The sequence below is a fragment of the Otolemur garnettii genome, unplaced genomic scaffold, assembly GCF_000181295.1.
Source record: "Otolemur garnettii isolate 467f Iridium unplaced genomic scaffold, OtoGar3 scaffold00013, whole genome shotgun sequence".
Lineage (NCBI taxonomy): Eukaryota > Metazoa > Chordata > Mammalia > Primates > Galagidae > Otolemur > Otolemur garnettii.
Window position 1 is genome coordinate 7,999,878 of NW_003852408.1, and position 26,433 is coordinate 8,026,310.

The following is a 26,433-nucleotide window of genomic DNA, read 5'->3' on the forward strand; positions in this document are numbered from 1 at the left end:
TTGTCTGCCATCACCCATCCCAGCATGAAAACCCTGATGTGACAATGGTGGAGTAGCAAGAAAAAAATGGCATTGGTGACTGGGAGGGAAGCTTTCTGGGATTAATCCATCACTAAGTCATCTCCTCTGACGTTGTAGGAGAAATGACAATACAGCTCTGCAGCTGCTATGATACAGCTGCGCAGTTGCTACGATACAGCTCTACAGTTGCTATGATTCAGCTGCACAGTTGCTATGATACAGCTCTACAGTTGCTATGATACAGCTGTGCAGTTGCTATGATACAGCTGCGCAGTTGCTAGGATACAGCTCTACAGTTGCTATGATACAGCTCTACAGTTGCTATAATACAGCTGTGCAGTTGCTACAATACAGCTGCACAGTTGCTACGATACAGCTCTACAGTTGCTATGATATAGCTGTACAGTTGCTATGATACAGCTCTGCAGTTGCTATGATACAGCTGCGCAGTTGCTAGGATACAGCTGTGCAGTTGCTATGATACAGCTCTACAGTTGCTATGATATAGCTGTACAGTTGCTACGATACAGCTGCGCAGTTGCTAGGATACAGCTGCGCAGTTGCTAGGATACAGCTCTACAGTTGCTATGATATAGCTGTACAGTTGCTACAATACAGCTGTGCAGTTGCTATGATACAGCTGTGCAGTTGCTAGGATACAGCCGTGCAGTTGCTAGGATACAGCTGTGCAGTTGCTAGGATACAGCTCTACAGTTGCTAGGATACAGCTGTGCAGTTGCTACAATACAGCTGTGCAGTTGCTACGATACAGCTGTGCAGTTGCTATGATACAGCTCTGCAGTTGCTATGATACAGCTGCACAGTTGCTAGGATACAGCTCTGCAGTTGCTAGGATAAAGCTGTGCAGTTGCTAGCCATTGTGAGCTATAACCAGATCCTCTCTTGACCACTTTACAAAGTTTTTTTTTAAAAAATGCAGCCATAGTATGTATGGAAATACTTCCATAAAGTCATTAAATTATTTAGAAGACTTCTGTATTCTTTTATCATTCCCATCTTGTTACCAGTGGAGGGACTCCGCATGAGGAAAGGAGAATAGTGTTCCCTAAGTGTTCCAAGGATAAATGGAGAGAAGAAATAAAAATGTTTGTTAAGCTTACGTAGTTGTACTCTCATAACATACTAGGGTCTAGAGCCAGGTGTTTTAGAGGTTATTTATAATTTGTTGTCCATATTTGATGGAAAGATGAAAATGATCAACTCAAGCACATTTCTAAAAATGTATGTGAGGAACATTTTCATTTTACGGATAAATCACTTGGTAACATTACCATAAGTAACACTGCATGTTAAAGCTCTGATCATCTTTTTCTCATTCTTAATACAAAACTGGCATTTGAAAAATTGTTTATTTCATCTTTGAAACAAATATCACCTCTTAGAGGTTTTGCTAAACATCATGTTCTCATAATTAACATGTAGAACTGTGCTGTTAATTGCTACACCTATTTCTCATATGAACTGACTCCGCAGCTCTTGTGAGAAAATGGTTTTTATTTTTAAAAATTAAAGAAGAAATTTAGTGGAGTGCCAGGTGTGGTGGCTCACAGCTGTAATCCTAGCATTCAGGGAGGCCCAGGCCCAGGCATGGATTGCTTGAGCTCATGAGTTCGAGACCAGTCTGAACAAAAGTGAGAACCCCATCTCTACTAAAAATAGAAAAACTGAGGCAAGAGGATCTCTTGAGCCCAAGAATTGGAAGTTGCTGTGAGCCATGACACCACGGAACTCTACCCAAGGTGACAGCTTAAGACTCTCGTCTCAAAAAAAAGAAAGAAAGAAAGAAAGAAAGAAAGAAAGAAAGAAAGAAAGAAAGAAATTAATTTAGTGGAGTAAAATGCTTTCTATGACTTAATAAACGAAATACCCTTTTATCCCTTGCGTTTAAGGAGGTGACATTCTGGTCAGACATGTTAGAACAGAAACACAATTTTATTACCCTACTCAAAATATTTGCATATTCAGGGAATCCTCACAAGTAAATAACTGGTCTAGTATAGATCTGTATTAACTGTAGATTTATTCTCAATAGCAGTCCCTAGGATTTTTTGTCTAATGTAGAGGGATCAGACCAGGCTTAAACTGTCATCCCAGTTACAATAATTTTACCAAAAGACAGGGTCTTGAGTGTGACTTTAAGTTAAGGGTCTCAAACTCAAACATCTATAGAACCTGAAGGGAGTGAGTGAGGTGAGCTAGACAAAGAGACAAAAAAGTGGCAGTCGGGACGGCAAACCAGGACGAGTAGGACCCATGAAGGTCTGTGGCCACTGCTCAGCCTGGGCAAGAGTTTCCATGTCAAAAAGTGGGATCAGTACGATCTGGTCTTGAATTTTCCAAAGCAGGCTAGTAACCAGGGCTTTGAATGTAAAAATCTCTCAATTTTTAAATGCTGGCAAAAAAAAATCAAATATTTTAAGGCATTTTTGGCAGAAAAACTACAACTATTGAGTTCTAGGCTGCCTCATAGTCACTTCTTTTAAATTTTTCATTAGAGTTTCACTTGACTCAGTTCTCCAACTTCAAGGAGCCGGTGAGAACTATACTACCTACAATGTATCTCAATATGTTTGGCTGAGTGGGAAATAATTTTGATGTTAATGTAAATGTCAGTTTGAGGATTGTATTTTAACTTCTAGAGAAGTGCGTTCTGTCTCCTATTTCAGAAAGATTGCCACAGGTATAATTGAGTAACAAGTCAGCCTATCTTCTTGAATATAAAACAATAAAAGGTGATCATAGTCATTTCTGGTGCTGAATTTAATTTTCAGCAACATAATACAAGTAGAAGATGTGGACACTAATGTATCAAAAACAACAAAGCTTTTAGAAATCTGTTTACCAACCAGAGCAGAGATATTACCAAGATGGAAGGGCAGGATTGGAGAGTGGACTATGATGTTCCATACTATCCCCTGAACTAGGGCGTGAATTATTTTCCATGCTGGCTACAGGGCTTATTTAGCGCTCACTATACAAACATGAAAATCTATTCATGGCTCATTCTGAGATTTCACAGAGGTCTGAGAAACCCAAAGCTACATACCTAAGTGGATGTCGCCTTTTGTCCAATCTCAGCTAATCACTTGGAGTATTCATGTATTTCCGTAACTGATGTGCACAAGTGTTTTGGTCATGCTGCTATGGAGATTCACTCCAGGGAGAGATGGGTGATTGCCGGGGTTCACCCTGGGAAAGGTGGAGAGGTCTCGCCCTGAAGCCTGACCATGCACCACTCTGCCCTTATCTCCCCGTGTTAGCACCGCGGCACCCTGGCATCTGCTCTCATTCAGACTTTCCTCTTTCATCCCATGAACTCCTGAAATTCCTCACTACCCTGAAGAATGTGCCTCTTTCATCTTCTTTTGCTAAAATAGTTTAAATTCTGTCTTACCAGATCTCTCGCTATGTGTGACAGTTGCAGAGAACATTTCCCAAACTATGTGACACAGAATAATAAGTGCCCCCTAAGAAAAAGCAGCTGTGCAAAAAAAAAGTGTGAAAATAATGCCCAGAACACACCCCTGGAGGGACCTGCACTGCTCCTTAGGAACTTACAGCTCGAGGAATTCTGCAGCGAGAAGGCTGGTTTAGCATAGTTTGACCCAGCACTGGCTTCTCGAGTTCCGTTGCCATCATAAATCTCTGGTTTGTAATCCTGAATAACACACAGTGAAACTCTGAATTACAGCTGGGAAAATGCAGACATGGACAGGAGAGGATGCTACTCAAAGCCTCTGAGTTGGGAATGACATGATTAAACCTCTCTTCAGAAAGGAAAGTTGCCATAATGGGAAGGGTGATTAAAATACATAGGCTGGGCCCAATGGCTTACACCTATAATTCTCGCATTTTGGGAGGCAAGGCAGCAGTATTACTTGAGGCCAGGAGTTCAAGACCAGCCTAGGCAGCATAGCAAGACACCCCCCACCCCCGTCACTACTAATATTTAAAACATAAAATATATAATCGGTATCATTTAGTTATGGTTATTCCCACAAGAGATAAGAAAAGTTGAAAATGAATAGTAAAGTTCTCAATTTTATCACTTAGGCAGATGATTAAGTTATTAACATGATGATAAAGTCCCCTGAAATGTATTTGGAGGGAAAGGGAATGGGCTTTTGGCTGGAGAAGAGCGGATGTAAGAAAAGATATTGAGATTTTCATGTATTTGAGTTTTAGTTCTCTCTAATGCCAACTTCCCATTGTAACACTTGCCAGACCATCACCTCTAAGCTCTGAACAGGCAAAGAAGTTATTTTCCTTTTCTGGTTAGCCTAAATATTTAGCACACTCTCTTTACCCATTTACAATGTAAACAAACAAATGGTTTGGGTCTATCTCTTGGGTATCTTTGGATAGACCTATTTGCAACCATTTGTTTGCTTACATTGTAAATGGGTAAGGAAGTTTCAAAAAGAAAATGACCTCAGCTAAGTCAAGAGGAATAAAGAGTGTGGGTGCAGGTGGGGTGTGGCCAGGTAACAGGAGGCAGAGCTAAACAGCAGGGCTTTACAGAAAGAAGCAGGACACCAGTGACAGTAAATTAATACCACACAGCATTCAGGGCACGGTCACTGGTGTAAATCAGAGGTGTTTTCTCCCCTCATGTCAGTCCTCTCATGTTCAGAGAAAAGTTTCATCTAGCTGGTCAGGGTGAGATCAGAGCACCTTGTGTGTTATGCTGGAAGGTGGAGATGATTCCCATGGGAACATCCAGGCACAATGGTCACAACAAGAAGAAAGAGTTATACGTGTCAGACCCACATGTTAGAGCTTTTCTAGAAAGACTTAGCCTTGGCAATGGCCACATGAAATCAGCCCAAAGAGGAGAGTGGGACAAATTGGGACACTAGGCATTTTTTAAAGGATTGGTTTCTCGGAGTTGGCTTCTGCTTTCTAGCTATACTCAAGGCAAAAGTAACGATATGTTAAAAAAAAAAAAAATAACCTGAGTATTTATATTTAACCAAAATATTATCACTAAATTAAGTGGGTATGAAAACAGGGCCAAATTTCTCTTCCATGCTCTGCTTATAAACCACGTCAAGGGCAAAGTCATCTGGAGAGAAGGCACAGCTGTTTACTTCTGAAATGAAATCTAGCTGAGCAGGGGGAATGACAGACAGGCAGCATCTTGGGGGTGCACCATCTGGACTCAGTGTGGAAAAAGAGGGGTTCTGATTTAAAACAGTCTTTCCTTGTTGTTAGCACTGGCGTTAAAAAAGAAAAGAGGAAAGGCTTATTTTCTCAGCCCCATCATATGAAAATTGGATGAGACAAGTTATTTTATTTAAAAACACAAAAAGCTAGATTTTTAGAGATATGAAAGTCTTTAGGTCAAAGCCCAGAACGGTTACTGTTTTGCCCCAGGTCACTCAGCCCAACAGTGAAAGAACTGATTCTTGAATGTCATCCTCCTGAGGCCACTGAGAGCTCTTCTCACTCGAAAACACTGCTTAAGAGAAAAAGAAGAACAGCTTACCCATGGCAGTCCTCACTCAGTAATTATGGGCCCTGACAGAGAAGAAATAAACACAAATTCAAGACTTGTTTCTAGAAATATATTCCTTAATGCCAACCAAAGCAAGAGGGATACCAATTTTAAATGCAGCCAACGATTTTTTGATGCAATCTAAGTAACAGATCTCCTTCCCAATCTATGATACCCCTGCAAAAGAGAGCAAAGTCAGATTAAATATCTCCTTGTCAAGGTGCTTTAATACCTTTCAGTGGCCTTGGAAAGTTGTGGAAAGGAAGAGCAGGTGGTGGCGGGGAGGAGAGGGAAGAAGAAAGTGCCCTGCTCTTTTCTCCCCGTGCACAACATCAACTTGGTCCTTATAACGTTGGTATTTGCAGGATGCCAGTAGGAGCCCCAGCAAAGTTTAGACATAAAGATGATACTGTTTACTGTTCTGGAAATTTGCAGTCCTGCTTAGGTTGAAAAGTAACCATGAAAAGATTTTTTAAAAAAGAAAAAAAGCATATGATACTGGTTAAAACTTGGCTTTCTTAACTTCCTTGGCATTTGAGTCTTGGGGGGGATGAAGGGAGATGACAGAAATAGGATAATTGGAACCTTTTGTAGTTGTGCACAGAGGGGATTTAAAAATGAAATAACCAGTGTTGCCAGACACAACGAGCACAAAGAGGTCAGTTGTGGAAGGAGTGAGTGTGCAGGGAGGGAGGGCTCCTATCCTATTTATCCATCTCCAAGCCGAGAGGGGCTGCTGGCCACTCCCTGCATGGTCGGAAGGTCCTATCTCTTTCACTGCCACTTTCAAAGCAGCTGGTGCCTTTTTTATGCCCCTCCCTTCCTCCTCCTAATGCTCAGCGCATGAAAAGCTAGGGCCATCCTGTACCCCCCAAACTCACACTGTAGCATTTCAGCTTAAGACCACCTCCGGGACAGAATTCCCTCAGAGACAGACAAACTCACAGCTAACACCTACTGACCATTTTACGATAGCCCAGGCACTGCACTAAATAATTTGCAAGTATTTTCCTAGTAAGCCTCACAACAAATAATGAGGTAGCTACTATGGTTATCCACATTTTATAAATGAGGAAACTCAAGTTCAGAGAGGTTTGGTTACTTGCCCAGAGGCACCCAGCAGGTCAAGTGGGAAGGCCAGGAATCAATTGCAGACCCTCTGAGCCCGGTTACTGTGCTCTACCCCACAATGGCAAACAGCACACTCCCAACTTTATCCCTGAAATGTGGGTCTCAATTCCAAATTCCGTGGGGCTTTTCCTAGGTAACCAGTTGCCTCTTCCGAGATGTCATTCCAGGCTACTGAGAATTATAATGGCTTTGGACATTTTCCAGGCAAGTGAAGCAATGGCTGCATTTTAATAGAGACAGCCTAGAATAGAAACAGCCCAGAAACAGAAACCTAGACTCACATAGACACTAATCCAAATACTGGCATTTTGAAGCAAATGGAGAAGTGGGAGAGGGCAGTGAGTTGAAGATGGCCGAGCCTGAGGTTCTTCCAAGCAAGTCAACTCAACTTTAGGGGTGCTAACCCTGATTTGATAAGAAACCACCATCATCAGCCAGGCATTCCTAGCCCGGAAAGCTTCCATTGAGGAAATGCTGCATTCGACCAGGGCAAGGGATTTTGCCCTCGTCCCTCCCCGGAGGCCTTTTGACAGTGTTCACTGTTGGTTGTCACAGATGGGCACAAAAGGGGAGTGGGGGGAGCTGCTGGCATCAGGGGGAGAGGCCAGCCAGCCATGCTACTGAACAGCCTGCAATGCTCGGGACACCCCCACCTCCAACACAGCAGACAATCCGGGCCAAGGTGTCACAGTGCAGAGTTTGATTACACCTGATTTAGACAACACGGGAAGAGATATGACAAATGTGACCAGGTTCATAAAAGTCCAAGCACAGAAATGGCCAATGAAGAGGTGAAATCAAGGTGGGTGGGGCAGGTGGAAGGGGGAGCTGGGGAGGCATTCCGCGCAATGCTGGACACGCAGAGTGAGCCACCCCGTTAATTAATGCCACCTGATTGAGTGCATGTCAGGAAAAGAGAATGTTAGATTTTGTAAATGAGACCTCAATCCATTCTAAAGGATAATTACCACTGGGACGTGGTGCCCAGAGGGCACTGCTGCCTGACTTTCTGCCCAGGAAAACTGCTAAGTGGACCAGTTTCTGAGTCACTGTTCCTCAGTGTGGTTGGCAGAGTGTCTTTGGTGAAATCACCTGGACGCTCTGTTTTCCAAAGCCAGATTACTGAGCCCCCATCAGCCCTACCACAGTCCTGGCCCAGAAATCCATACTTTTAACAACCTTCTGTGTGATTCCTACACACAGTGAAAACCTCTGCTCTTGGGATTATTCTTAAGACGGTGGCTGTCAAAACTCTATTGTGGTGCAGGCCGCGGTGACTCAAGTCCTGCTCCAGCTTGACCGGCACAAGGCCCCCCTTGGTGTTTGAGTTCTGCAGCCCAAACTCTCCATTTTTCACTTCGTTTCTGCCCTCTTGTCTTTCTATGGATTCTATGGGTTCCTCCATCTCCCCGCCTGGACGGTGTGTAGGCTGTCTGTCGTAATCCTCTCTCTATCCCTGACACCTGGCCCTGGGCAGGCAGAGTCACAGCCTCTCTGAATTCCTCCACTCCTCATAACCCAGACGGAACAAGGCTGGGTGCCCTTGTTTGAGCTGTCCAATTCTTGTTTCTCTGCTATTTCAGCTGTTCATGTTTACCTGGTGAAATGCAGCTGACAACCAGGGATTAATTTGTCCTTTAATTGGGGACTTGAAGCTACTGGACATCAAAAGGTCAAGAATTTACTGCAGGATGCACTGCTACATAAAGGAAATCCAACAATTCATTCTCTGCAAAACAAAGTCGCTCTTGACTGAAAAACCAAGAGTCTATCATTATTCTCCAATTTCCACAGTGAAAGGCATTAAATGCTTAAAGTATCATATTAGCCTTGCCTCCTCTTGGCAGAGGCCTTAAAAGATGCGAATGCATTAGGGCACCATTAAAGGAGTGGTTTGTGGGGAGGACCTGGCTGCAGAGATCGCACCTAGTCTAACAGTCTGATCCTCTAGCAAGACTGTTGTTCTGACCATCTGCTTGCCTTTGAAGCTCAGGGTTAAGCATATACATGACAATTTGTTTCCTCCTTAAAACTGCTTAGGTTTGAATGTTGTAGTAAAAACATTGCCACAAGAAGAAAGCACATGTAATGCTCACATTCCATAAATCAACCAGCTTTTCCACTGGGGATTCACCGATTTAAAAAGCCTTGCTTGGTCTCTCCTGAAAACCTGTGCACAATGTGATTTTCAGGGTAATTATGAAACAGTGGGTGACATTCCTGTTGAAAGGAAGGTAATTACCTGTTGGAATGACTACAGGAGGGCAATTTTAGGTGCTTGTTTTATTTTAAAGGAAATAACTCCTCCAGTAGTTAACTTTGCCAGCAGTGGGAAGCTGAAGTGGGATCCAAGCCAGCAAGCCGAGAGAACCCCTGTGTCTGTGCTATTGGGCCACAATCTCTATATAACCAATGACAATAACATTGATTTAAAGCTCTTCACCATCCTCTGGGGGGCATTGTGTGTCTTCATCTGATCATTTGTGGAAGAACTCTACTTTTGCCTGGAATTCCTTTTGATTTTCTTTAAAAGCTAGAGGAATAATAATAATACAATGAAAATGGTGTTGCTTTGGAGTTGATTATTTGTTAATGGGAAATGAATCCTGTATTCTTGGTGAGGAATTAGCTGCACGACTTTTTAAAGAGCGTTAGCAATCCAACTCTGTGTATTTGCATGAAACATTAAGTCTAGAAATCCTTCCATCCGTGGTATTTTCGTTGCTGTCATTGTCATCGTTGTGCCCTGGTTTTTGAGGATGGGGGTGAAGACCTGGGAGTTTTAGAGTTAGGTATTTATAAGAGTAAATGCTTTTCTTTAGAGAGTTCCCATTTTCAGCAATAGTCCAGACTAAAACTAGAAATGGTGAGACACACATGACATCTTGAAGATAGCTGGATGCCTTGAACATAAATCAGCAAAAACTTCAGAATGGATGATTACCTAAGTATGCAAGAAATTAAATTTCTAAATTAAGAAAATTTAAAAAGCATAAATTTTAAAGACAGTGTTGTTTCTTTTCTAAATAGCACATTATGATACTTCCTGGAAGGATAAACAAGTATCTCTAGACTCTGGAGTCTTTCCCTGGAAACGGAAGTCTACAAGTAGTAGCCCATTGCTGAAAAGTGTCCGTCCTTCACTTCTCGCCACTAGATTCTCATTCAGACTCACTCAGCTGTGTAAGAAATGAGTTTTTCACCTACCCATACCCCCATCAAATCCCAAGTAAGAGTTTCACCTTCCAAATCCTGTTGAAATTCAGTAATATAAAAAATATCATCACAATCTGATACACGTCTGAGAAGCTATGAATGGACTAGTATAAATTATTTTAATCCAATAAAGATAATTTATATCCATGCACACTTACACACACAACAAACACAAACCACACACACCATGCAACAAAGCAAACACACATCACCCCCCCACACCCACAGAGCAGTCTGTTCCTCTGGGTGGCTACCTACATTCTCTCTCACTGTGCATAGCTCCCTTTAATTTGCATCAAGTTTCTAAATATTTTATACCAGAATCAATGCTATTTGGATTACCTGTTAGCTGACGGGGAAAAACAGACACTGACTGTTGGAAGCTCTACATTTTGAATGTGAGATTTGGAGGTGTGCATTAGAACTCTCCCAGGGAAATCTAATCTCTCCACTGTAACTCATCGCTGTTCTGAGTTGAACTTGCTAGCAGGAAGTAGTGAGTCTGAGTACTGCTAAGTTTAGGAACTCTTCTGCCCGGGCTGGGCTCAGGAGAGACCACAGTGAAGGGGGAAGTAACCACTTGCTGCTTCCTTTAAATGGGGGTACAGTGGGGAGCAGAGCCTGCAGATGCACTGTGGACCAGCCTCTTCTTCCTGTGAAAGAGAGGCTAACCTCATCTCCACCCACACCCCCAGCAAAGGGGAAATCTACGGGAGACGGAAAAGAAAAAATAAAATGAGTTATCTAAACATTCTATAACAATGAAGAAGTCATCACAGCAAATGCTGATGTGCTCAACATGTCAAAAAACAACTGGAATAAGATAAGAGGGACTGAAGGGCTGGCAGAATAAAGCAGGTGGATGAATAAGAAGTGCTTTGCCAGTTGCTCGGGTTAAGACTTGCTGCTTTAAGTATGACAGCATGTTCACTTGTCTCAATCTTTTTTTTTTTTTTTTTTTTTGGTAAGACAGAGCCCCAATCTGTTGCTCAGGCTAAAGTGACATGGTCTCAGCCTTGCCCCCTGGTCTCAGGAACATCAAACACTTGGGTTCAGGTGATCCTTGAGCCTCAGCCTCTTGAGTAGCTGGGACTACAGGTGCCTACCACAACGCCAAGCTCATGCATTTGCCTGAATCTTAACTGCCAAGTTCCTAGTTGGTCTAAATCCCTAATGGTAATTTTTAGGCCGCCTTTATGGAATGGATTCAGATGCATTGTCAATGAAAGCCAAGTTTCTACTCCTGGGTTTCTTAGATTTCATGATGCCGCTATCATTTGCAGATGGGGTAGCCTGCATAGCTGAACATAATAGAAATTGAACATTTTAAAACATAACATCACTGAGCATTTTATAAGGAACTTCTCATAGCACATGGCCTTTTTATTCTGTGTTTTCCTCCAAAATTATTTGTCTTCTATTCCAACTTTATCTGTTGGGTTCTGCTATATCATTCCATTCCTCTCCTTAATTTCACTACCAGTTTTTTCTAGTAAATGAACTAGAAACCAACTCTCTGTTTCCTCCCACTCATTTGCTGCAACCTGGATTCCACCTCACCGTTCAGTGGAAACAATACTCAAACGCCAAATGTCTTTGTCATCTACAGCTTGTTCTCAATACATTCTTCACGTTAAAATTCTTAAAAGATAAGCATGTGCACGCACACACACACACACACAGAGGTGCACACACAGAGTCTAGAATAAGACTCTGGTAGACAGTACTTAAAGTATCCACCCATCCAATCAAACTCTAATCTTACTACTGTTGGGAAGGGAATTTATAGATATAATTAAGGTTACTAATCAGATGGCCTTAAAATATACACATTTTTCTGTATTGAGCTCTTGAGACCAGTCTAATGAGGTGAGAACTTAAAAACCAAAGCTTTTACCTGCATAAAACAGAGATGCAGAAGAAGATATATGTTAGGAAGATAAGGCAGGAGAAGTCAGAAAGACTCAAACTAAGAGGGACTCAACTGGCTCTTTCAGGCTTAGAAAGGGACCATGAGCCAGGAAATGCAGGTGGCCTGTAGAAGCTGAGAATGACCCCTGGCTGACAGTCAGCAGAGAAATGGCTACGTCACTCAGTTCTGCAACTGGAAGGAAGGAATTTTTTTGCCAACAACTTTGCATGAGCCCGATGACATATTCTCTCCTAGAGCCTCAAGACAGGGACACCACCCTGCTGACACTTAGACTTCAACCTTGTAATTCTCCAGGCAGAGAATCAAATGAGCCTTCTACCTCCCCATTTCTGCACCCCCAGAAACTGTGAGATCATAAATGGGATGGATTTAAGCTACTGAATGTGTGGTGATGTGTTACAGCAGCAATGGAAAACTTCACCAGAACTTTTTCTCAAGTTTCTAACATCTTATCCTTCCAATTCCTATTTCATCTTCAAACAATGGCTAAGCTTCCCATCTTAACTAATTTCCAAACATCCAGCCTTTCATCCAAAGAAAACTGAAAGCTTACACTTTCTCTGATTGGACACCGTGGAATCAGACTTTGAATGTATACTGGAATCTTAGCCAGACACACACATATACGTATTTTTTCCTCAATTCCAGGGATTAACATATATTATTTCACAACAACCTTATATGCTAATTGCCCCATTCTCCACTTACGAAACTTCCAGAGAGAAGTCAAGTTCCTTGCTGGGGTCATCCAATGGGCAGCTGAGGGGAATCAGGTCTGTCTGGACCCAAGACTGCAAAGTCCTTAGTTCTCATCTTGTGTATCTCTGACGCTATTTCTGGAAATTCCCAGCTTCTACAGTCGTCTGTGCCCAGTACTGCCTCCATTACCCTCGCCTCCCTGGGACCTCTGAGCTCTGCACTGCCCTGGTAACTTGCCCTCTTTCTCTCAGTGTTTCCTAAACCGCCTTCCATCTACCATATGTAAAGGAACCACCTGTGTCCTCATTTCTCTGTCACTCTCGTCTCCAAAAATTCAATTTACTTTTGAAATTGAGCTCTTCCCATGACTTTCTGCACCACATCTACAAGCCCTGGCTTTTTCTGGAGTTCTAGGCACACATATAACAATGATGCTGGACATGCCCCTTTGCTGACCTTCCTGACACAATATTCAACATGGCTAAACGGCATTGCCCATTAAACCACACTGCTTTCCTCAGCCATATTTCCGTCCCCTCGATGGCCAGACTCAGAATCTTGCTAGCATCTTTGAACATCCTTCAGGATGAAAGCATGGGCTCAGGGGCTGGACCCCCTGGGTTTAAATCCCGGCTCTCATACCTACTTGCCATGGGATTTGGGGTCAATTGCTCACCTTCCACAGACCCCGTTTCTTCATCTGTAAAACTGGAGTTGTGATAACAATAATAACACTATTTTACTCACAGAGTTGTTGGGAGGTTTAAATAAGATACAATAAGGATTTATACTAGCTGTTAGCACTTAGTATCTGCTCAATAAAGTTCAGCTATCATTTTCCATTTAATAGACAGATTTGCGTTTTAATCCTTCTAAGATCTGTGTTTATGTTTCTATTGCCTAATTGCCTGCCTTCCACCATTATATTTAATTCCTATGTTAATGAAAACTGTATCATATTTTCTGCAATTCAGCCTGTGTGTGGCTACCAAGTGAATCTCTTTCTAACCCACTATTTTAATCATATAATGCAGAAGTCCCTTAGTTGCTTCCCATGGCTTTCAGGATATAATGGAAACTTTTACTATATTGGCATTCAAAGCCCTCCATGAATTGGCCCCTGGCTTCTGTTCTCAATGGTTTCTACCTCTCTTTCTATATAACTCTTGTCTGTTGACAAGCTGGATTTTCAATTTTTTTTTCTTAAATATTCTGCCTTATCCCGCCTCTTCACCTTTGTAATAACTAGTCGTTATGCTTACTACGTACCAGGCAAGGCAGTGTGTTGACATTTTTTAAGACTGTAATTTCATTTATCCTTACAACAACTCTGTGAGGTAGCAACCATCCTATTCCTGCTTTATGGGTGAAAAACTGAGGCTTGGAAAGGGGGGGGTGACAGGCCCAAGGACACAAAGTTAAGACGTAGTGGACCTAGGATTTGATCCCTCCTGATTCCATATCTTGTGACTTTAACCATTCTGTCTTGATGCCTCATCTCTGCTACCTTTTCTTCCTAGAGTATCCCCTCTCCTCATATCCCCTCTCCTCATATCCTCATCTGTTTGATTCCCACCTACCTTAAGGCTGGCTTTTCTGAGGCTTTCTTGGACTCCTTCAATCTTCAGTGAACGCATCTGTCAGATACAGCCTTCTTAAAACTAGCAAAGGTGTTATGTTTTTCTCCCAAAGCCCAGCAGTGCCTTGAGTACAATACTTAATATATTGGGATGGTTTATTGGCATCAGATTTCTTTTCTAATGAACAGTCGCTCCTTGTGGTGAAGCCAGCATTCCACTTTATTGCTGGTTCTTGCCCATTATCTTCAATAGAGTTTTAGATTGCCAGCCCATTTCTGAACTGAAGTAGAAAAGTCATGTGCTGTAATGGTGTAGGGCATCTCACAGAATGCTGGAGAAACAGACATGGTAGAGAACCAAGGAAGGCAAAGCCCAGTGGACTAGTGCCATCCCCAGGGACACTCCTTGCCGTGCAACTGGGTTTTAGCTCACTGGCAGTCGAGACGAGCTCTTCTGCCTAACATCCCCAGGTGCTGCCTGGTCGTGACTCTTTGTGCCAGTATTTCAGGGAATTATGATCAACAGCTGAGCAAATGGGGAACTGAGTCATTCTCAGATTGCAGAAGTTGAGGAACGAGGCTGGGGCGGAGGGGGGACTCCGGGATAAAGAACTGTGGCGCCTAAAGAGGAATAGAGGAAAAGACAGATGCAAATAGTAGAAAGAGAGGAAGTTGCTGAAGAGGTTCTCAAGACCTTCAATTCTTCATTATCAGGCAAGTGCTTATCTTCTAAAACCGTGATCCAGGGATTTCAGGTGCCCTCAGTGGTAAGGTCCAAGGTGGTCATCAGGTGTGTGTGACCCCTGTCTACACACCACATCCTCACACTGTTCGCACTCTGCTGATGAGTGGATCCATAGCATTGATTCTCAAATGAATTCATGGTCCCAACACAATTTTAAAATACTCTGACTCCAGGAAATCAGGCGACCGAAAGGCAGACTCTCATAGCATCATATGAGGAAAAAGAATGATGTCTGAAAGTTCGGCACATACCATAATATACCTGCTTATCAAACAGATGTCAAAGAGTTGCCGGGGTGTCTAACCCAGACACACAGGCTGCTTGTGGATGTTGTGAGGATTTTTGCTTATCTGTGTTGGCAGATATCATGAAAATTATTGTATAGACTTTTTTTTTCTTTTTCTTTTTTGCTCATCAGTTCTTGTTGGTGTTTGTGTATTGAATGTGTAGCCCAGGACGACTCTTCTTCTTCCAATGTGGCACAGACAAGCCAAAAGTTTGGATACTCCTGATGAAGGGTAATCTCTGTTCAAGATTTTAAGGTATATGGTTGAATTTCTAAATATCTAATGACCATCGATTGAAAGGACTTCTGTTCTATGGGTCCTTGGTTGGCCTAATTTCGCCAGTCACATAATAATGTTATAGTTTACTTTCCCAGTTGTCATTTTTATAGCATCTTGCCATTTTTTCTGAAGGTTTTGAAATCTTCTTGGTCTCCATGCATGGATGAGGCATAATCAATCAGAATCTCCTACTACCCATCAGGCACAACTCACTTCGTGGCAAAATAGAGATGTGACGGCTTCAGCCTGTACAGCCTCTGGTCTATGCATGTGCCTCAGCTAAATATAATCATTATTGGGTAAAAAGAAGTGACCTAGTGACCTGGCCTCCAAATATTTCTCATCTCACTCATGTAGTGGAAGAAAACTACATATATTCCATGGATCCCCTTTTCTATGTTTATTTATAAATTATATGGCTCTTATCAATAGCTAATATTTCAAACCATATATATATGTATACATACACACACACACACACACACACACACACGCACAGGACAAGCTTCATTGTTCAGCATTATAAAGTGAGTTCATCATTCTCTTTCCTTTGTTTAATTTAAATTATACACTGAGACACTTCTGGGTGCCAGGCCCTTGTTCTACTCACACAGTGAATGAAGCAAAATCCCCACTCTTGAGGAATACAGGGGCTGAGAAGTGAAGGCAGGCCATAAATAAAATGAGTAAGTAAGCCATGCAGACTCGTTACTACTAGTGAATGCTTTGAAGCAAAATAAATCAGGAAAGAGCATCCAGGTGGGTTTGAGGGGAGAGTTGCACTTTTAAATTCAATAACCTTAGAGAAAGTACGTGGAGACCTAAAAATGAGGGAATCATCTATTCAGTTCTTTATAACCATCTGGACATATAGACTCCAAGTTTCAGTGTCTGTGTGTATTATGTTAAATAATAGTAAGCATAATTTATTTGGATAATCAGTATAAACCAAATTAGAGTAGCTTCTTATTGTATCCTGAGTGATTATCTTGGGCACCCCCACCTTGGAAGACCACTAATTTAGTCTGAACTTGACACGAGCAACTGCTTTAAATAAAACTCTCAGGCTTCAGCTGTATTATTACCGATTTACCTTTGAGATCTAGCCCACAGCAGAAGGTTGAATGGCTGTTTTAGTGATGGACATGAAGGCCTGTGGTAAATGAACTCTGATTCTATCTTGATTTCCTTCCATGGGTGACTTTTTTATCACATGGTTGACTTAGTTGTGAACAATTCTCGTAAACATCCAAAGTCACTTTGTGTTTCTCGTCTTGCTTTAGAGCAGGTGATTCGGGGGAATGTCAGCCCAGTATCTGAACAGCGGGGAGGTAGTTGCTCACAGGAAGCGGTGACTTGTCGGTTTCCTTTCCTTTCTGTTGAGTTACATTGATAGAGCACAGGCATTTCCCTTTTTAATCTCAGAGGAAAGATTTGTTCGGCCTGGTGAAGCCTCAGAAGAGAAACGTTTAAGAAAATTGATGTTTCAGAATATTCTGTGACTCTAATTGCTGCAGTACCATGAGCTTTCGAGGAAAGGTTTTCAAACGGGAACCCAGTGAATTCTGGAAGAAGAGAAGGACAGTGAGGAGAGTAAATCGAGAAGAAATCCACAGATTTAGTTCTGTAGGTATCTGAATATTGCTGTTTTTCTTTCCAACTTTTCTTTGATACTTTCTTTTAAGAAGGCTCAGTCCTAGAGTGGTATCCTAAAAGGAGCTCCTGGCTAAGGTCTTACCTGGAACAGAAGGTTCCGTTTGGCTCATAAATATCCTCTTTTATTTATCATTATTTTTGAAATCACAATGATTTTGCTCTCTGTGTAATTACTTTAAAGTACATTGATAGAGGATTTAAACAGTTAAAACATGGGACTATTTGGAATTCACTTATGGCTGTCTTAGTATTATAGTACAAGTTGTAACTTCTGGAGCAGTCACTCTCTTAAAGAAAGGCCTATCCTTGCCCCAGTTAAGATCCCAATTGATGCCTCATTGTGGTTGTATTTAAAATACATCTATATATTACTGCTCTGTTTTATCATGTGCCCCTAATTATTCCTCTTATAAATGTGTAGAAAGTACTATTCAAAATGCAAAAGAAAAAGCAACTAAGTATTCCATTGAATACTGGGAATTGGTAGAGCCAAGAATGATTGTAAAAATGGACACATTTTAAAGATTAAAAAAGATTGGGTTTGTTTCACTGCTAAGAATATTTCAACCTTGTTATTGTCAGCAAACAAAATGAGAACTGTGGAAACGTACTTCTTAGAGAAAACTGCATTTCAATCTGTAAGAAATACTGACAGCTGAATATGAGAGCTGATTGCCCAAGCTCGTCAGTGGCCCTGGTATGAGTGGGAGGCCCACTCTGCGTGAGGACGGGCTGCAGCAGCATTGGTGGGCAGCTTCACTGGGTGGTTCAAGTTTCGTTTGCTTTCTTTGGGGCAGGGTTTCTAAACTTCAGCTCTATCACTATTTTGAATCTCGTTTTTTGCAGAGGACTGTCCTCGTGCACTGAAGGATGGTTAGCAAATTCCTGTCCTCTATGCACCACATTCAATCCTCCCTCAGTTGTGACACTCAAAACTACCTCCAAAGGTTGCTGAATGTCCCCTGGGACGGGGGAGTGATCGTCTGATTGAGAGCATTGTCCTAGGGCTAAAGAAAATCTTTTGGTTCTTATAAGTATCTTCAATCTTAAAACACAGGCAACGCTGAATATTTATACATATATGTGTATATATGTATATATATGACAATTTATGGATATTATGCATATGAAAAATAAAATTAATAAATAATCACTCCATCCTTGACAGACCAAAACCAAATACAAGTATACTGCCTCTCAATTAATACTTAACAATTATTTGGTGTTAAGTTAACGTGAATAGAATTCATTAGCGGTCTGGCTCATGGGGTTGGTGTCGCTGCTTCAGTTTCTGTCTCATATCTGCATTGCTGAGCACACACAATTGGGCCCCTCAATCCCGTTTCCATGGTTTGAAACCTGGATCTTTTCACTCAGTATTTCATAACCGGAAGATGCAGAGACCTCAGCCTAAGATCTTCCTCCTCATTGGCCAGAAGTAGGAGCTCACTGTGTCCTCCCTTCTGGCCTGCTGAGGACCTTGTCTGTTATCTACCATCAGTCTGTCAAAAGAGGATAACTGTGGCAAAAATTTGTTTGGCTTGAGATTATTTTAACCTTTAGACAATCTTCCAAAACATAATTTGCTTACTTCATTTCTCTCCATGGATTTAAGAAGTGCCGTCGTTATGCTACCCTGAGATTTACTTCTTTTGTCCAATAAAAGAGACAACACACAGGAGGAGGATGCGTCTATCTTATGCAGACCACACACACAGTATTGGCAAGAAGACAGTCCCTGGTGTCTCACCATATAATGAAGCTAATCACTCTATGAATGATCTTAATTGAATTTGAATGTATTGCTACTGAGTACTATGGGAAAAGAAGACAGAAAGGACGTGGGGTTTTCCCACAGCATTCAGTGGTGATGTGTCCAAATTTAATTAAGATCATTCATTCAGTGATTGGCGTTCTTCAAGGAAGGCACCAGGGACCTGCCTGCTACTGTTGCCTGCTTTTGGTCTGCCTAAGATAGGCATATCTGCTTTCACAGGGTGTCTCTCCGCTTGAGTACAGGATTGTTTAATTCCTCCTTAAGAAATATCTTGGGATGTGAATTCATTTTGGAATTCAAGAAAGTGAAAAGAGAAATCAGAGGACTAGGATTTGAGAGAGATGTCTTGGGGAAGTGAATGCCTTTCTATCTGACTCTCTGACTTACCGTGTATGAGACCTTGGGGCAGGCCTCTGAGCCTCAGTTGTGTCTTCTGAACAATATTCATCATAATACCTGTCCCGTCTTAAGATTGTTTATTAGAATTAATTTTGATAATGTGCATTTGGAGCATGGTTTGAACACTGTACGAAGTTTTGAGTCATAGTGTTTGGTAGTGTTATTAAAGCTGAGTCAACTTCATTTCCAAGATCCAGGGAAAAGGGACCGTGAGACGGGGTTTACAGTGACAGCAGCAATGGAAGCCACTGGTCTGTCGGAAACATTGTCCTCCTGGGATCCTTTTCACTGGTTTTTTTGTTTGTTTGTTTTTGTTTTTTTGGCAACAGAACTATTCAGTAGACAGGCTTCTGAGTTGCATCAAGCTGCGTCTCTCTTTTTGACCTACTCGCAACTTGAACTTTCCATAGCAGACGAGGCCTAAAGTTAAGGAAAGAAAACAATAATTTCTTTTGAACTTTTGAAAGTTTTCATATATTGTGGTTAGAGATAATGATCACAGATCATCTGTTTTTATGATAGTCATGTGGATTTTAAACTCAACAAGTCTTTGTGCTCTAAGGCATATTTAGAGATGAATCAATCTCAGAGTAATCTAGGATGCCTATCCAGAATTGTGTGACTTCCCGAGAATTAGGCAACCTAAGCTTTATACCTTCCTGATCCAGATTCACAATTTTGTGTATTCTGTTTTATTCAAATTCTACTTGAAGCCATATATTTCACTCTGTTAGATTGTTTAATTGTATTGGAAGTTTCCTTTATTATCCCAACTTTCAAATACATCATATAAGAGAAATGCCTGCATATATTTTAACATACTTATCACAGACAACATACAATGGAGAGAGTGCAAATGTGTTATGAGAAAAGTGAAATTGTGTTCTAAGAAAATGAAATGTACTTGTTATAATTTTTGAAATGTGTGGAGTATCCCACGGTTGCTGGTTTTCTTTGTAACTGCCTTTCTATTTTTATTTTCTTACTTAAATCGTTCAGTATGATCTCTGGAAGTCAATAAAAAGATAATTTCTTTCTTAAGTTGTATGTTTTAATTTAGAAAGATTAAAGACATGATAAAGTTGAATTATTATATCAATCATACACAGTCATGAAAATATGCCAGCCAATTAAAATAAATGTGATTTTATTTTAAATTGTTACTGGCTTGTGGATCATTAATCTGCAAGATTTAGAAATATTTGGGAAAGTTTGAATAGCCGTGAACATTCATCCTGTCATCTTTAAAGTGCCTGTTAGCACCTTAATAGGAAAATAAAAATGAAAACTGTAGACATAGGATCTAATCTGAGTGGCTTTAACATATCTCCTTCATAGGTGACTGTGTTTTGTTTTGTCTTGTTGTCAGATTTTGTCCTCTAATCTTCCATGTTAATGTAAACAGCCCCCTCCCTGCTGATCCATGCTGCATTAGTTACTATTACTCTTTGTTTCATACAAACACTCAGAGGCTTCCCTAGTTAGGCCAAGTGTAATGAGCTAATTAGCTAAAAGGAAGAAAGTGTAGAACAGAGTCCCAGGAATCGGGATGGTGGTTCAAGGAGTGATGGCAGGAGGATGAATCAGGGCTGAAACACAGTAGAAAGGGAAAGCATTACATAGGTTGAAAGCAAAGAAAAAGGCATAGGCAGGGGATCTGGACTCAACCCAAGAAATGGAGAAGTGTTCACTGAAACTTGATCTGCCTAAGAATCTAAGAATCAGGCCGGGACTGCAACAAAAGGGAACAGCCAGCCCCCCGCGGCTGCAGAGAGCTGCTTCCAAAACAGACTTGGGAGAGAGACTCGCCAGGTAACCAAGAACGACCTTCCTTTCCTCCAGCCTGACAGTAGAGGGAGGGAAAAACGTTAAGTGAGAGAGAGCCACCTATCTCAACATGAGCTGGACCTTTCATTAGGGGAGGGGAGTTTCACCATGGACAGGAAGTAAGATCATGACCTCAACAACTCTTTATTTCCTGGATGGTGGCAGTTGTATAAAACTTCTTGATGTTAAAGATTCCCTCCCCTGATGTCAGTTGCCCACATGGAGGCCGACACATGCACCACATGCACTATTAGCATTCATGATGTGGTTCCCAAATCTGCCTCCCCCCCCTCAAATTCCCACCCTCCCCATAAATATTTTCTTGTCCTCTGTTTCTACCATACATTCCCTGAGGTCACCATGACTTCACACCCGCCCCTAGCCAGATTCTAATAGCCCTGCTGCAGAAACTCACACAGGGAGCTAAGCAGCAGCCTGAACTACTGCTCTGCTCCGCTCCAGGATCTTTCCAACAGGGAGAGAAGAAAAGCTTTTCTCTTCTTTGCTGGTGGAGTGGAGAGGAGGAGGTGGAGAAGTGGAATGGATTGTAGGCTTACAACTGATCTAGGTTGAAATATCAGTTCTTCCATAAACTTTACCAAGTTGCTTAAGTGCTCGAAATTCAATTCCTCAACTTTAATAAAAAGAAGGAAGGAAGGAAGAAGGAAAGAAAGAGAGAAAGAAACAACCTTATCTTCTAGGGTTGTTGTGTATTAGTATCTGAGGAGTTTATTTAACCTTAATTCCTGCACTTCAAAAACAGGAGTCTATAAGAGGGCCTCCTTTAAGGCCACTCAAATCTAAATAAACATAAATTAAGAGAATAACAGTCCTTTTCTCTAAATGCTGTTCTTTGTATTATAGCTCATTAGATTTCTTTAATTGCAAGCAAGCATTAGAAACCTACTCTGTTAAACAGGCACAGTCCAGAGAAAGGGACAGAGGAAGGATAGAGAAACTAGCTCAGAAAAGAACCAGGAAGGGACTTAGACAAGCTCAGAGGAGTGGAAAACAGGGGTGGGCTTGTCAATGGGAATCTCATGGGAGTACATCCCCAGACATAAACAAATTCCAGCCTTTTTCTCAACTTTTGCTTTTGCCACTCAAGATTTAGAGTTCTGGGGGAAAGAGTTGAATGGGCCTTATGTGGGGCCCACTCACATGCCCTTGACCCCAGAAAAACAAGACCCTCTTAATAATCAGACCTATCAAGACCACTCATTATGGGAATGGGGAGAGAAATAAGTCCTCAAAAGGAAATTAAAATGCTGGTATCCAAAGAAAGGAGGTCGGGTGTAGGACAAAAAGGAACAAATATCCACTGGGCATGTCCAATTTCAAGTAGCCACAGGTAGGAAAGCAAATAAAACAATGGGTTGACTGTCATTATGGGAAGATTTATTGAAAATATAGGATGCATGTTGTTGACAGAACTATTTACATTTGTGTGTGTGATGTGACGTGTATATATGTACGTGTACACACACCCCACATGTGTGGAATGAATGTGGAAAGTTCGTTTATGTGACTGTTAAAAGTACTGAAATAGTATCAGAAGTTTAGCTGGCAGTACCTCTCATCATATAAATTAATCTAATCTGAAATACCACACAGATTGCTCTAAGGCATTAATTTTGCTGGTGTCAGGCAGCCTTGTAATTGGGTTGTGATGTATTTTTAATGATATTTATTATCATTCAAGTGTTTCTAGAAAACTAAATGAGACATGTAATTTAATTTGACTTAGATGTTCTTGGAAATTGTCTACTTCCTTACATACCGGTATTATGTAGGGAAACAGTCACTTTTAATTTTTTTATTTTCATTTGCTAAATAAAAATGTGTGAATTTTAACATACTTATAAGCAATATATATGGTTAAGGAAAAAAAAATAAGGTTGCAAAGATCTGAGTTCAATTTAAAAGTACACCTTACATCATAAACCCTATAAGACTTACTAGTATCCTTCCTTCTCCTACTGAAATTAAGAGTTAACAAAATAGAAAATTCTGACGTGTTGAATGTGATGAATAATCAAAGGACTTTATATTTGACCAACCTTAACCTGCTTTATTTCACTGAAATAGACTAAGACATTCCAAGAGTTACTACTGGTTGATTTCTTCTGAGATTTCTGTTACCAAGGGAAGCATTTCCAAATTCAACTTAATCTGAGTTTGCCCAGCTGTGCAGTTCTTAACTTTGATTTAGCTAGTGTTTTTCCATTCTCATGAAACTGTGTGCTTCAAGACAAGAGAAGGTTAAAGGGTCAGTATAAGATGGCTTATTCCTTACTTAATCATTTCCTTTTTGCTAAGAAAAACTAGTTCTGTTTTCTGAATCTCCAACATTTGAGGTTGTCCAGTGGACTCCCTCTGATGAAAGGCTGAATTAAGAGTTTGTCACGGGACCCCGAGTTAACAGCTGTGGCTATAGATCCAGCTGTTTGGAATTTCTCCCATCTTCCCATTTGTTTAAAACACAAATAGTGTGGGAGTTGGTTCCATTCCAATTACATTAAAGCCAAAGGTCCTAGATTAAATTAAGGTCTAAAGAATCCATGTGTCATTTAGATCTTCTGTTTCTTCTAAGAAATTTAATCCATTAACACTGAAATTAATTAACAGCTGTGTCGTTTCTAATTTGTTTTGGACATCTCAGAATTGGAATTCTTTTTAGAGTCTCTCAAAAGACCCTATGGGTCATCACTGTGAGTTATTTGCTTGTCCATATGCCAAGATGTGAAAAGAATTTTTAAATAATTAGCCCGTGGTGTTCTAATAGAACCTCCTCTATATAAGTCCTCAACTACATGTCTATTTTTGTTTGTTTGATTTTCTGTGTCATTAACCAGGATAATAGTTGTACAAACAGAAGGAAGCATTCGGATACAGGATTAATTTCATTATTAATACTGAAAGTAAAGATTCTGATATCTGGAAATGACAGAGGTGATTGAGAAAGAGTGAGGGAATCCCCAAAGATACACTGCCTGTCACAGAAAGAACGTGAAACTTCTCAAAGGTAGGGGGAAAATTCTGTTCTTCATGTTCCTTGAAAAGACCAAATCTTCTGAAAAAGAGAGCCAAGAATAACTAACTCAGATAGACAAAACTACCATGACCCCAGCAGTGAGTCACTAATTGGCTCCCTAATTACACTTAACATTTAGAGCCCAAATGGTCTCAGACTCGGTCTCAGACTCCAGGGATTTGCCCTGGAGATTGCTCTCTCTGCCTCATTCCGTCAATCTCCTTCCTGATTAGCTCCGCAGTACTGTCAAGTTCACCTCGTATCTGTGTAGGTTAGAGCTACAGAAAGAAATTCTAAGTATCTACGACACTGATTGTCCTTTAGATATTTCTGTTTGCAAAGCTTATGAGTTTAAGACTAAACCAATTCTAAATTTAATCCTTCTCTTTTGATCTGGAAGTATAAATACATGAAAATATTTTCTAGGCCATTTCTTAAGGAAAGTAAAAGGTAGAATTTCAAAGTCACTTTTGTTTGCTGATCTGCATAATTAGATAGGTGGCTTTCCTTTCCAGTAAGGGGGGGAGGGGTAGGAGGGGAGCCTGATTTGACTCAGGAGATACTGGGAGAGAAAACCGCCCTTTTATGATCTCAGTACTCTTCCTCGCAGTCTTAACTCTTTTGCTCCATTAGACTCATTACTTAGCAGAGTTATTTTTAAATGAAATTTAGATAATAAATATAGAAACATGTAGCATACTTCCTTGAACACAGAATTTATTATAGTTGGCTTGACTGGGTGACTGGTTTGGCCTGAGTTTGCATATGTCTCTGGGCAAAATATATAGGTCAATACAGAATCATTTTCAAATAAAAGCAAATCTGAGTTTGTCTGGTATTTACCACTTTCCTATACTTCCTGTCCTTGATTTTTATGACAACATTGGCCTTTTTCCTGTGTATCTGGTATCAGCTAAGTCTCTAATGTCTTGTGCAAGTTCAAGTTACACAGCTGGTAGATAGCAGAATCTTAACTTCCAAGTGGAGATTCTGGCTTCTAATCTTTTACAACAATGACCAATGTGCATGGGTGTGTAAACAACTTACTAGATGTTTGTGGCTCCCTATAGAGCTAAAAAATACATTAGTTATTAAGTTGCTAATTGTGCTTCCCTCTTCTGCTGACATTAGCTTCTAGAACCACATCCATAATCTGTAATTATTTTCCCAGGTCTACTTACCTTAGGGTTTTGTGGATCTTTTTTTTAATTACTTGCAAAGTTGTTAATAGTTCAACTTTTATGTGAAGTCTCCCTGTGAATTTTTTAGGTTTCCTCTCTGGTGGATTTACAAAGGGTAAACTATTTTAAAATCAAATAACTCCCCGGTGTTTCCGGGAAGGCGTGATAGTTTTGAAAAACCAAGTTTATCTTCCCACCAAGAAAGAAATGTTCATTATGGAAAATTTGGAGAAAGTGGAAAAATCAAAATAGCAAAATCTTAAATCCCACCCAAACATAATCACTGATAATATTTGGGTCTGTGTCTCTATTTTTTCTTGAAATCTAAAAAATCTTGTGCAGTTATTTCATTGTGTGACATTTATTCCCACTTTTATTGATTATTCAAAAAAACTCAGTTTTAAAGGGCATGTGTTGTGTCTTAGGGGGTTATGCCATGAATTCCTAATCATTCCTTATCCAGAAATGTCTCCGCTTTCTGCTGGTCTTCCCCTTCCGGCCTTACTACTAGGCATCCAGCAGTTGAACTCTAATAAGATGTGTGAATCTGGAACCGTAGTCAAGATGACTTTGACCTCTTTCCTCTGAGGTAGTGTCCTTTCTTTGTCTTTTCTTTTGTAGCAACGCTTCCCTTCTTGGGCATGGACCCCAGTCCCCTCATGTTTTCCCATAAAAAGGCAATCACGTGCAAAATGTCTTAAGTTAACTAACTCTCCAGAAAGACTGGCAAGCTCAGTAAATTCATGACATGTACCATACAGCTTCATGGATAACTCCAACCCCATCCTACTTTCAGTGCCCTTTCCAAAGCCCATTGCAGCTTTAAGCCTCTTTCTGCGACCCTTGGTTCTCTGAACAATGTAAGCCACTTGTTTTAAACAGCAACTCTGGTCTCTTCACTAACTGTGCCCCACTGGCCTGCCTGCCTTTCTGATCCCCCTGCTATGAAGGGGAACATGTTTTCTCCATCTTGTCACAAAGACAAAGTTGCAAAGACATCCTTGTATTAATCTTGGGTTATATTTCTGTTTGTTTTTTAAGATACAATCACAGAAACCCTTCTTGGATCTAAATGAAAGAACATAAACTTATTTATTCCACAAATATTGATTGAAGGCCTACTAGTTGCTCTTTGGAGACATTAAACATCA

The 26,433-nt window shown here is 40.8% G+C and overlaps 1 protein-coding gene across 3 annotated transcripts in view; it reads left to right on the forward strand.

Moving 5' to 3' along the window:
• Nucleotides 1-26,433, forward strand: part of DOCK10 (dedicator of cytokinesis 10) — a 194,932-nt gene that overhangs the window by 17,785 nt on the left and 150,714 nt on the right. The window contains exon 1 of one of the 3 annotated variants that reach the window (XM_003784896.2): nt 16,814-17,034. The exons of the other annotated variants lie outside the window; for them this stretch is intronic. Coding sequence (XP_003784944.1) covers nt 16,930-17,034 — 105 coding nt within the window. The 5' untranslated portion in view covers nt 16,814-16,929. Of the gene's footprint in view, nt 1-16,813; nt 17,035-26,433 lie in introns of those variants that run through there. 3 annotated transcript variants of the gene reach the window in all.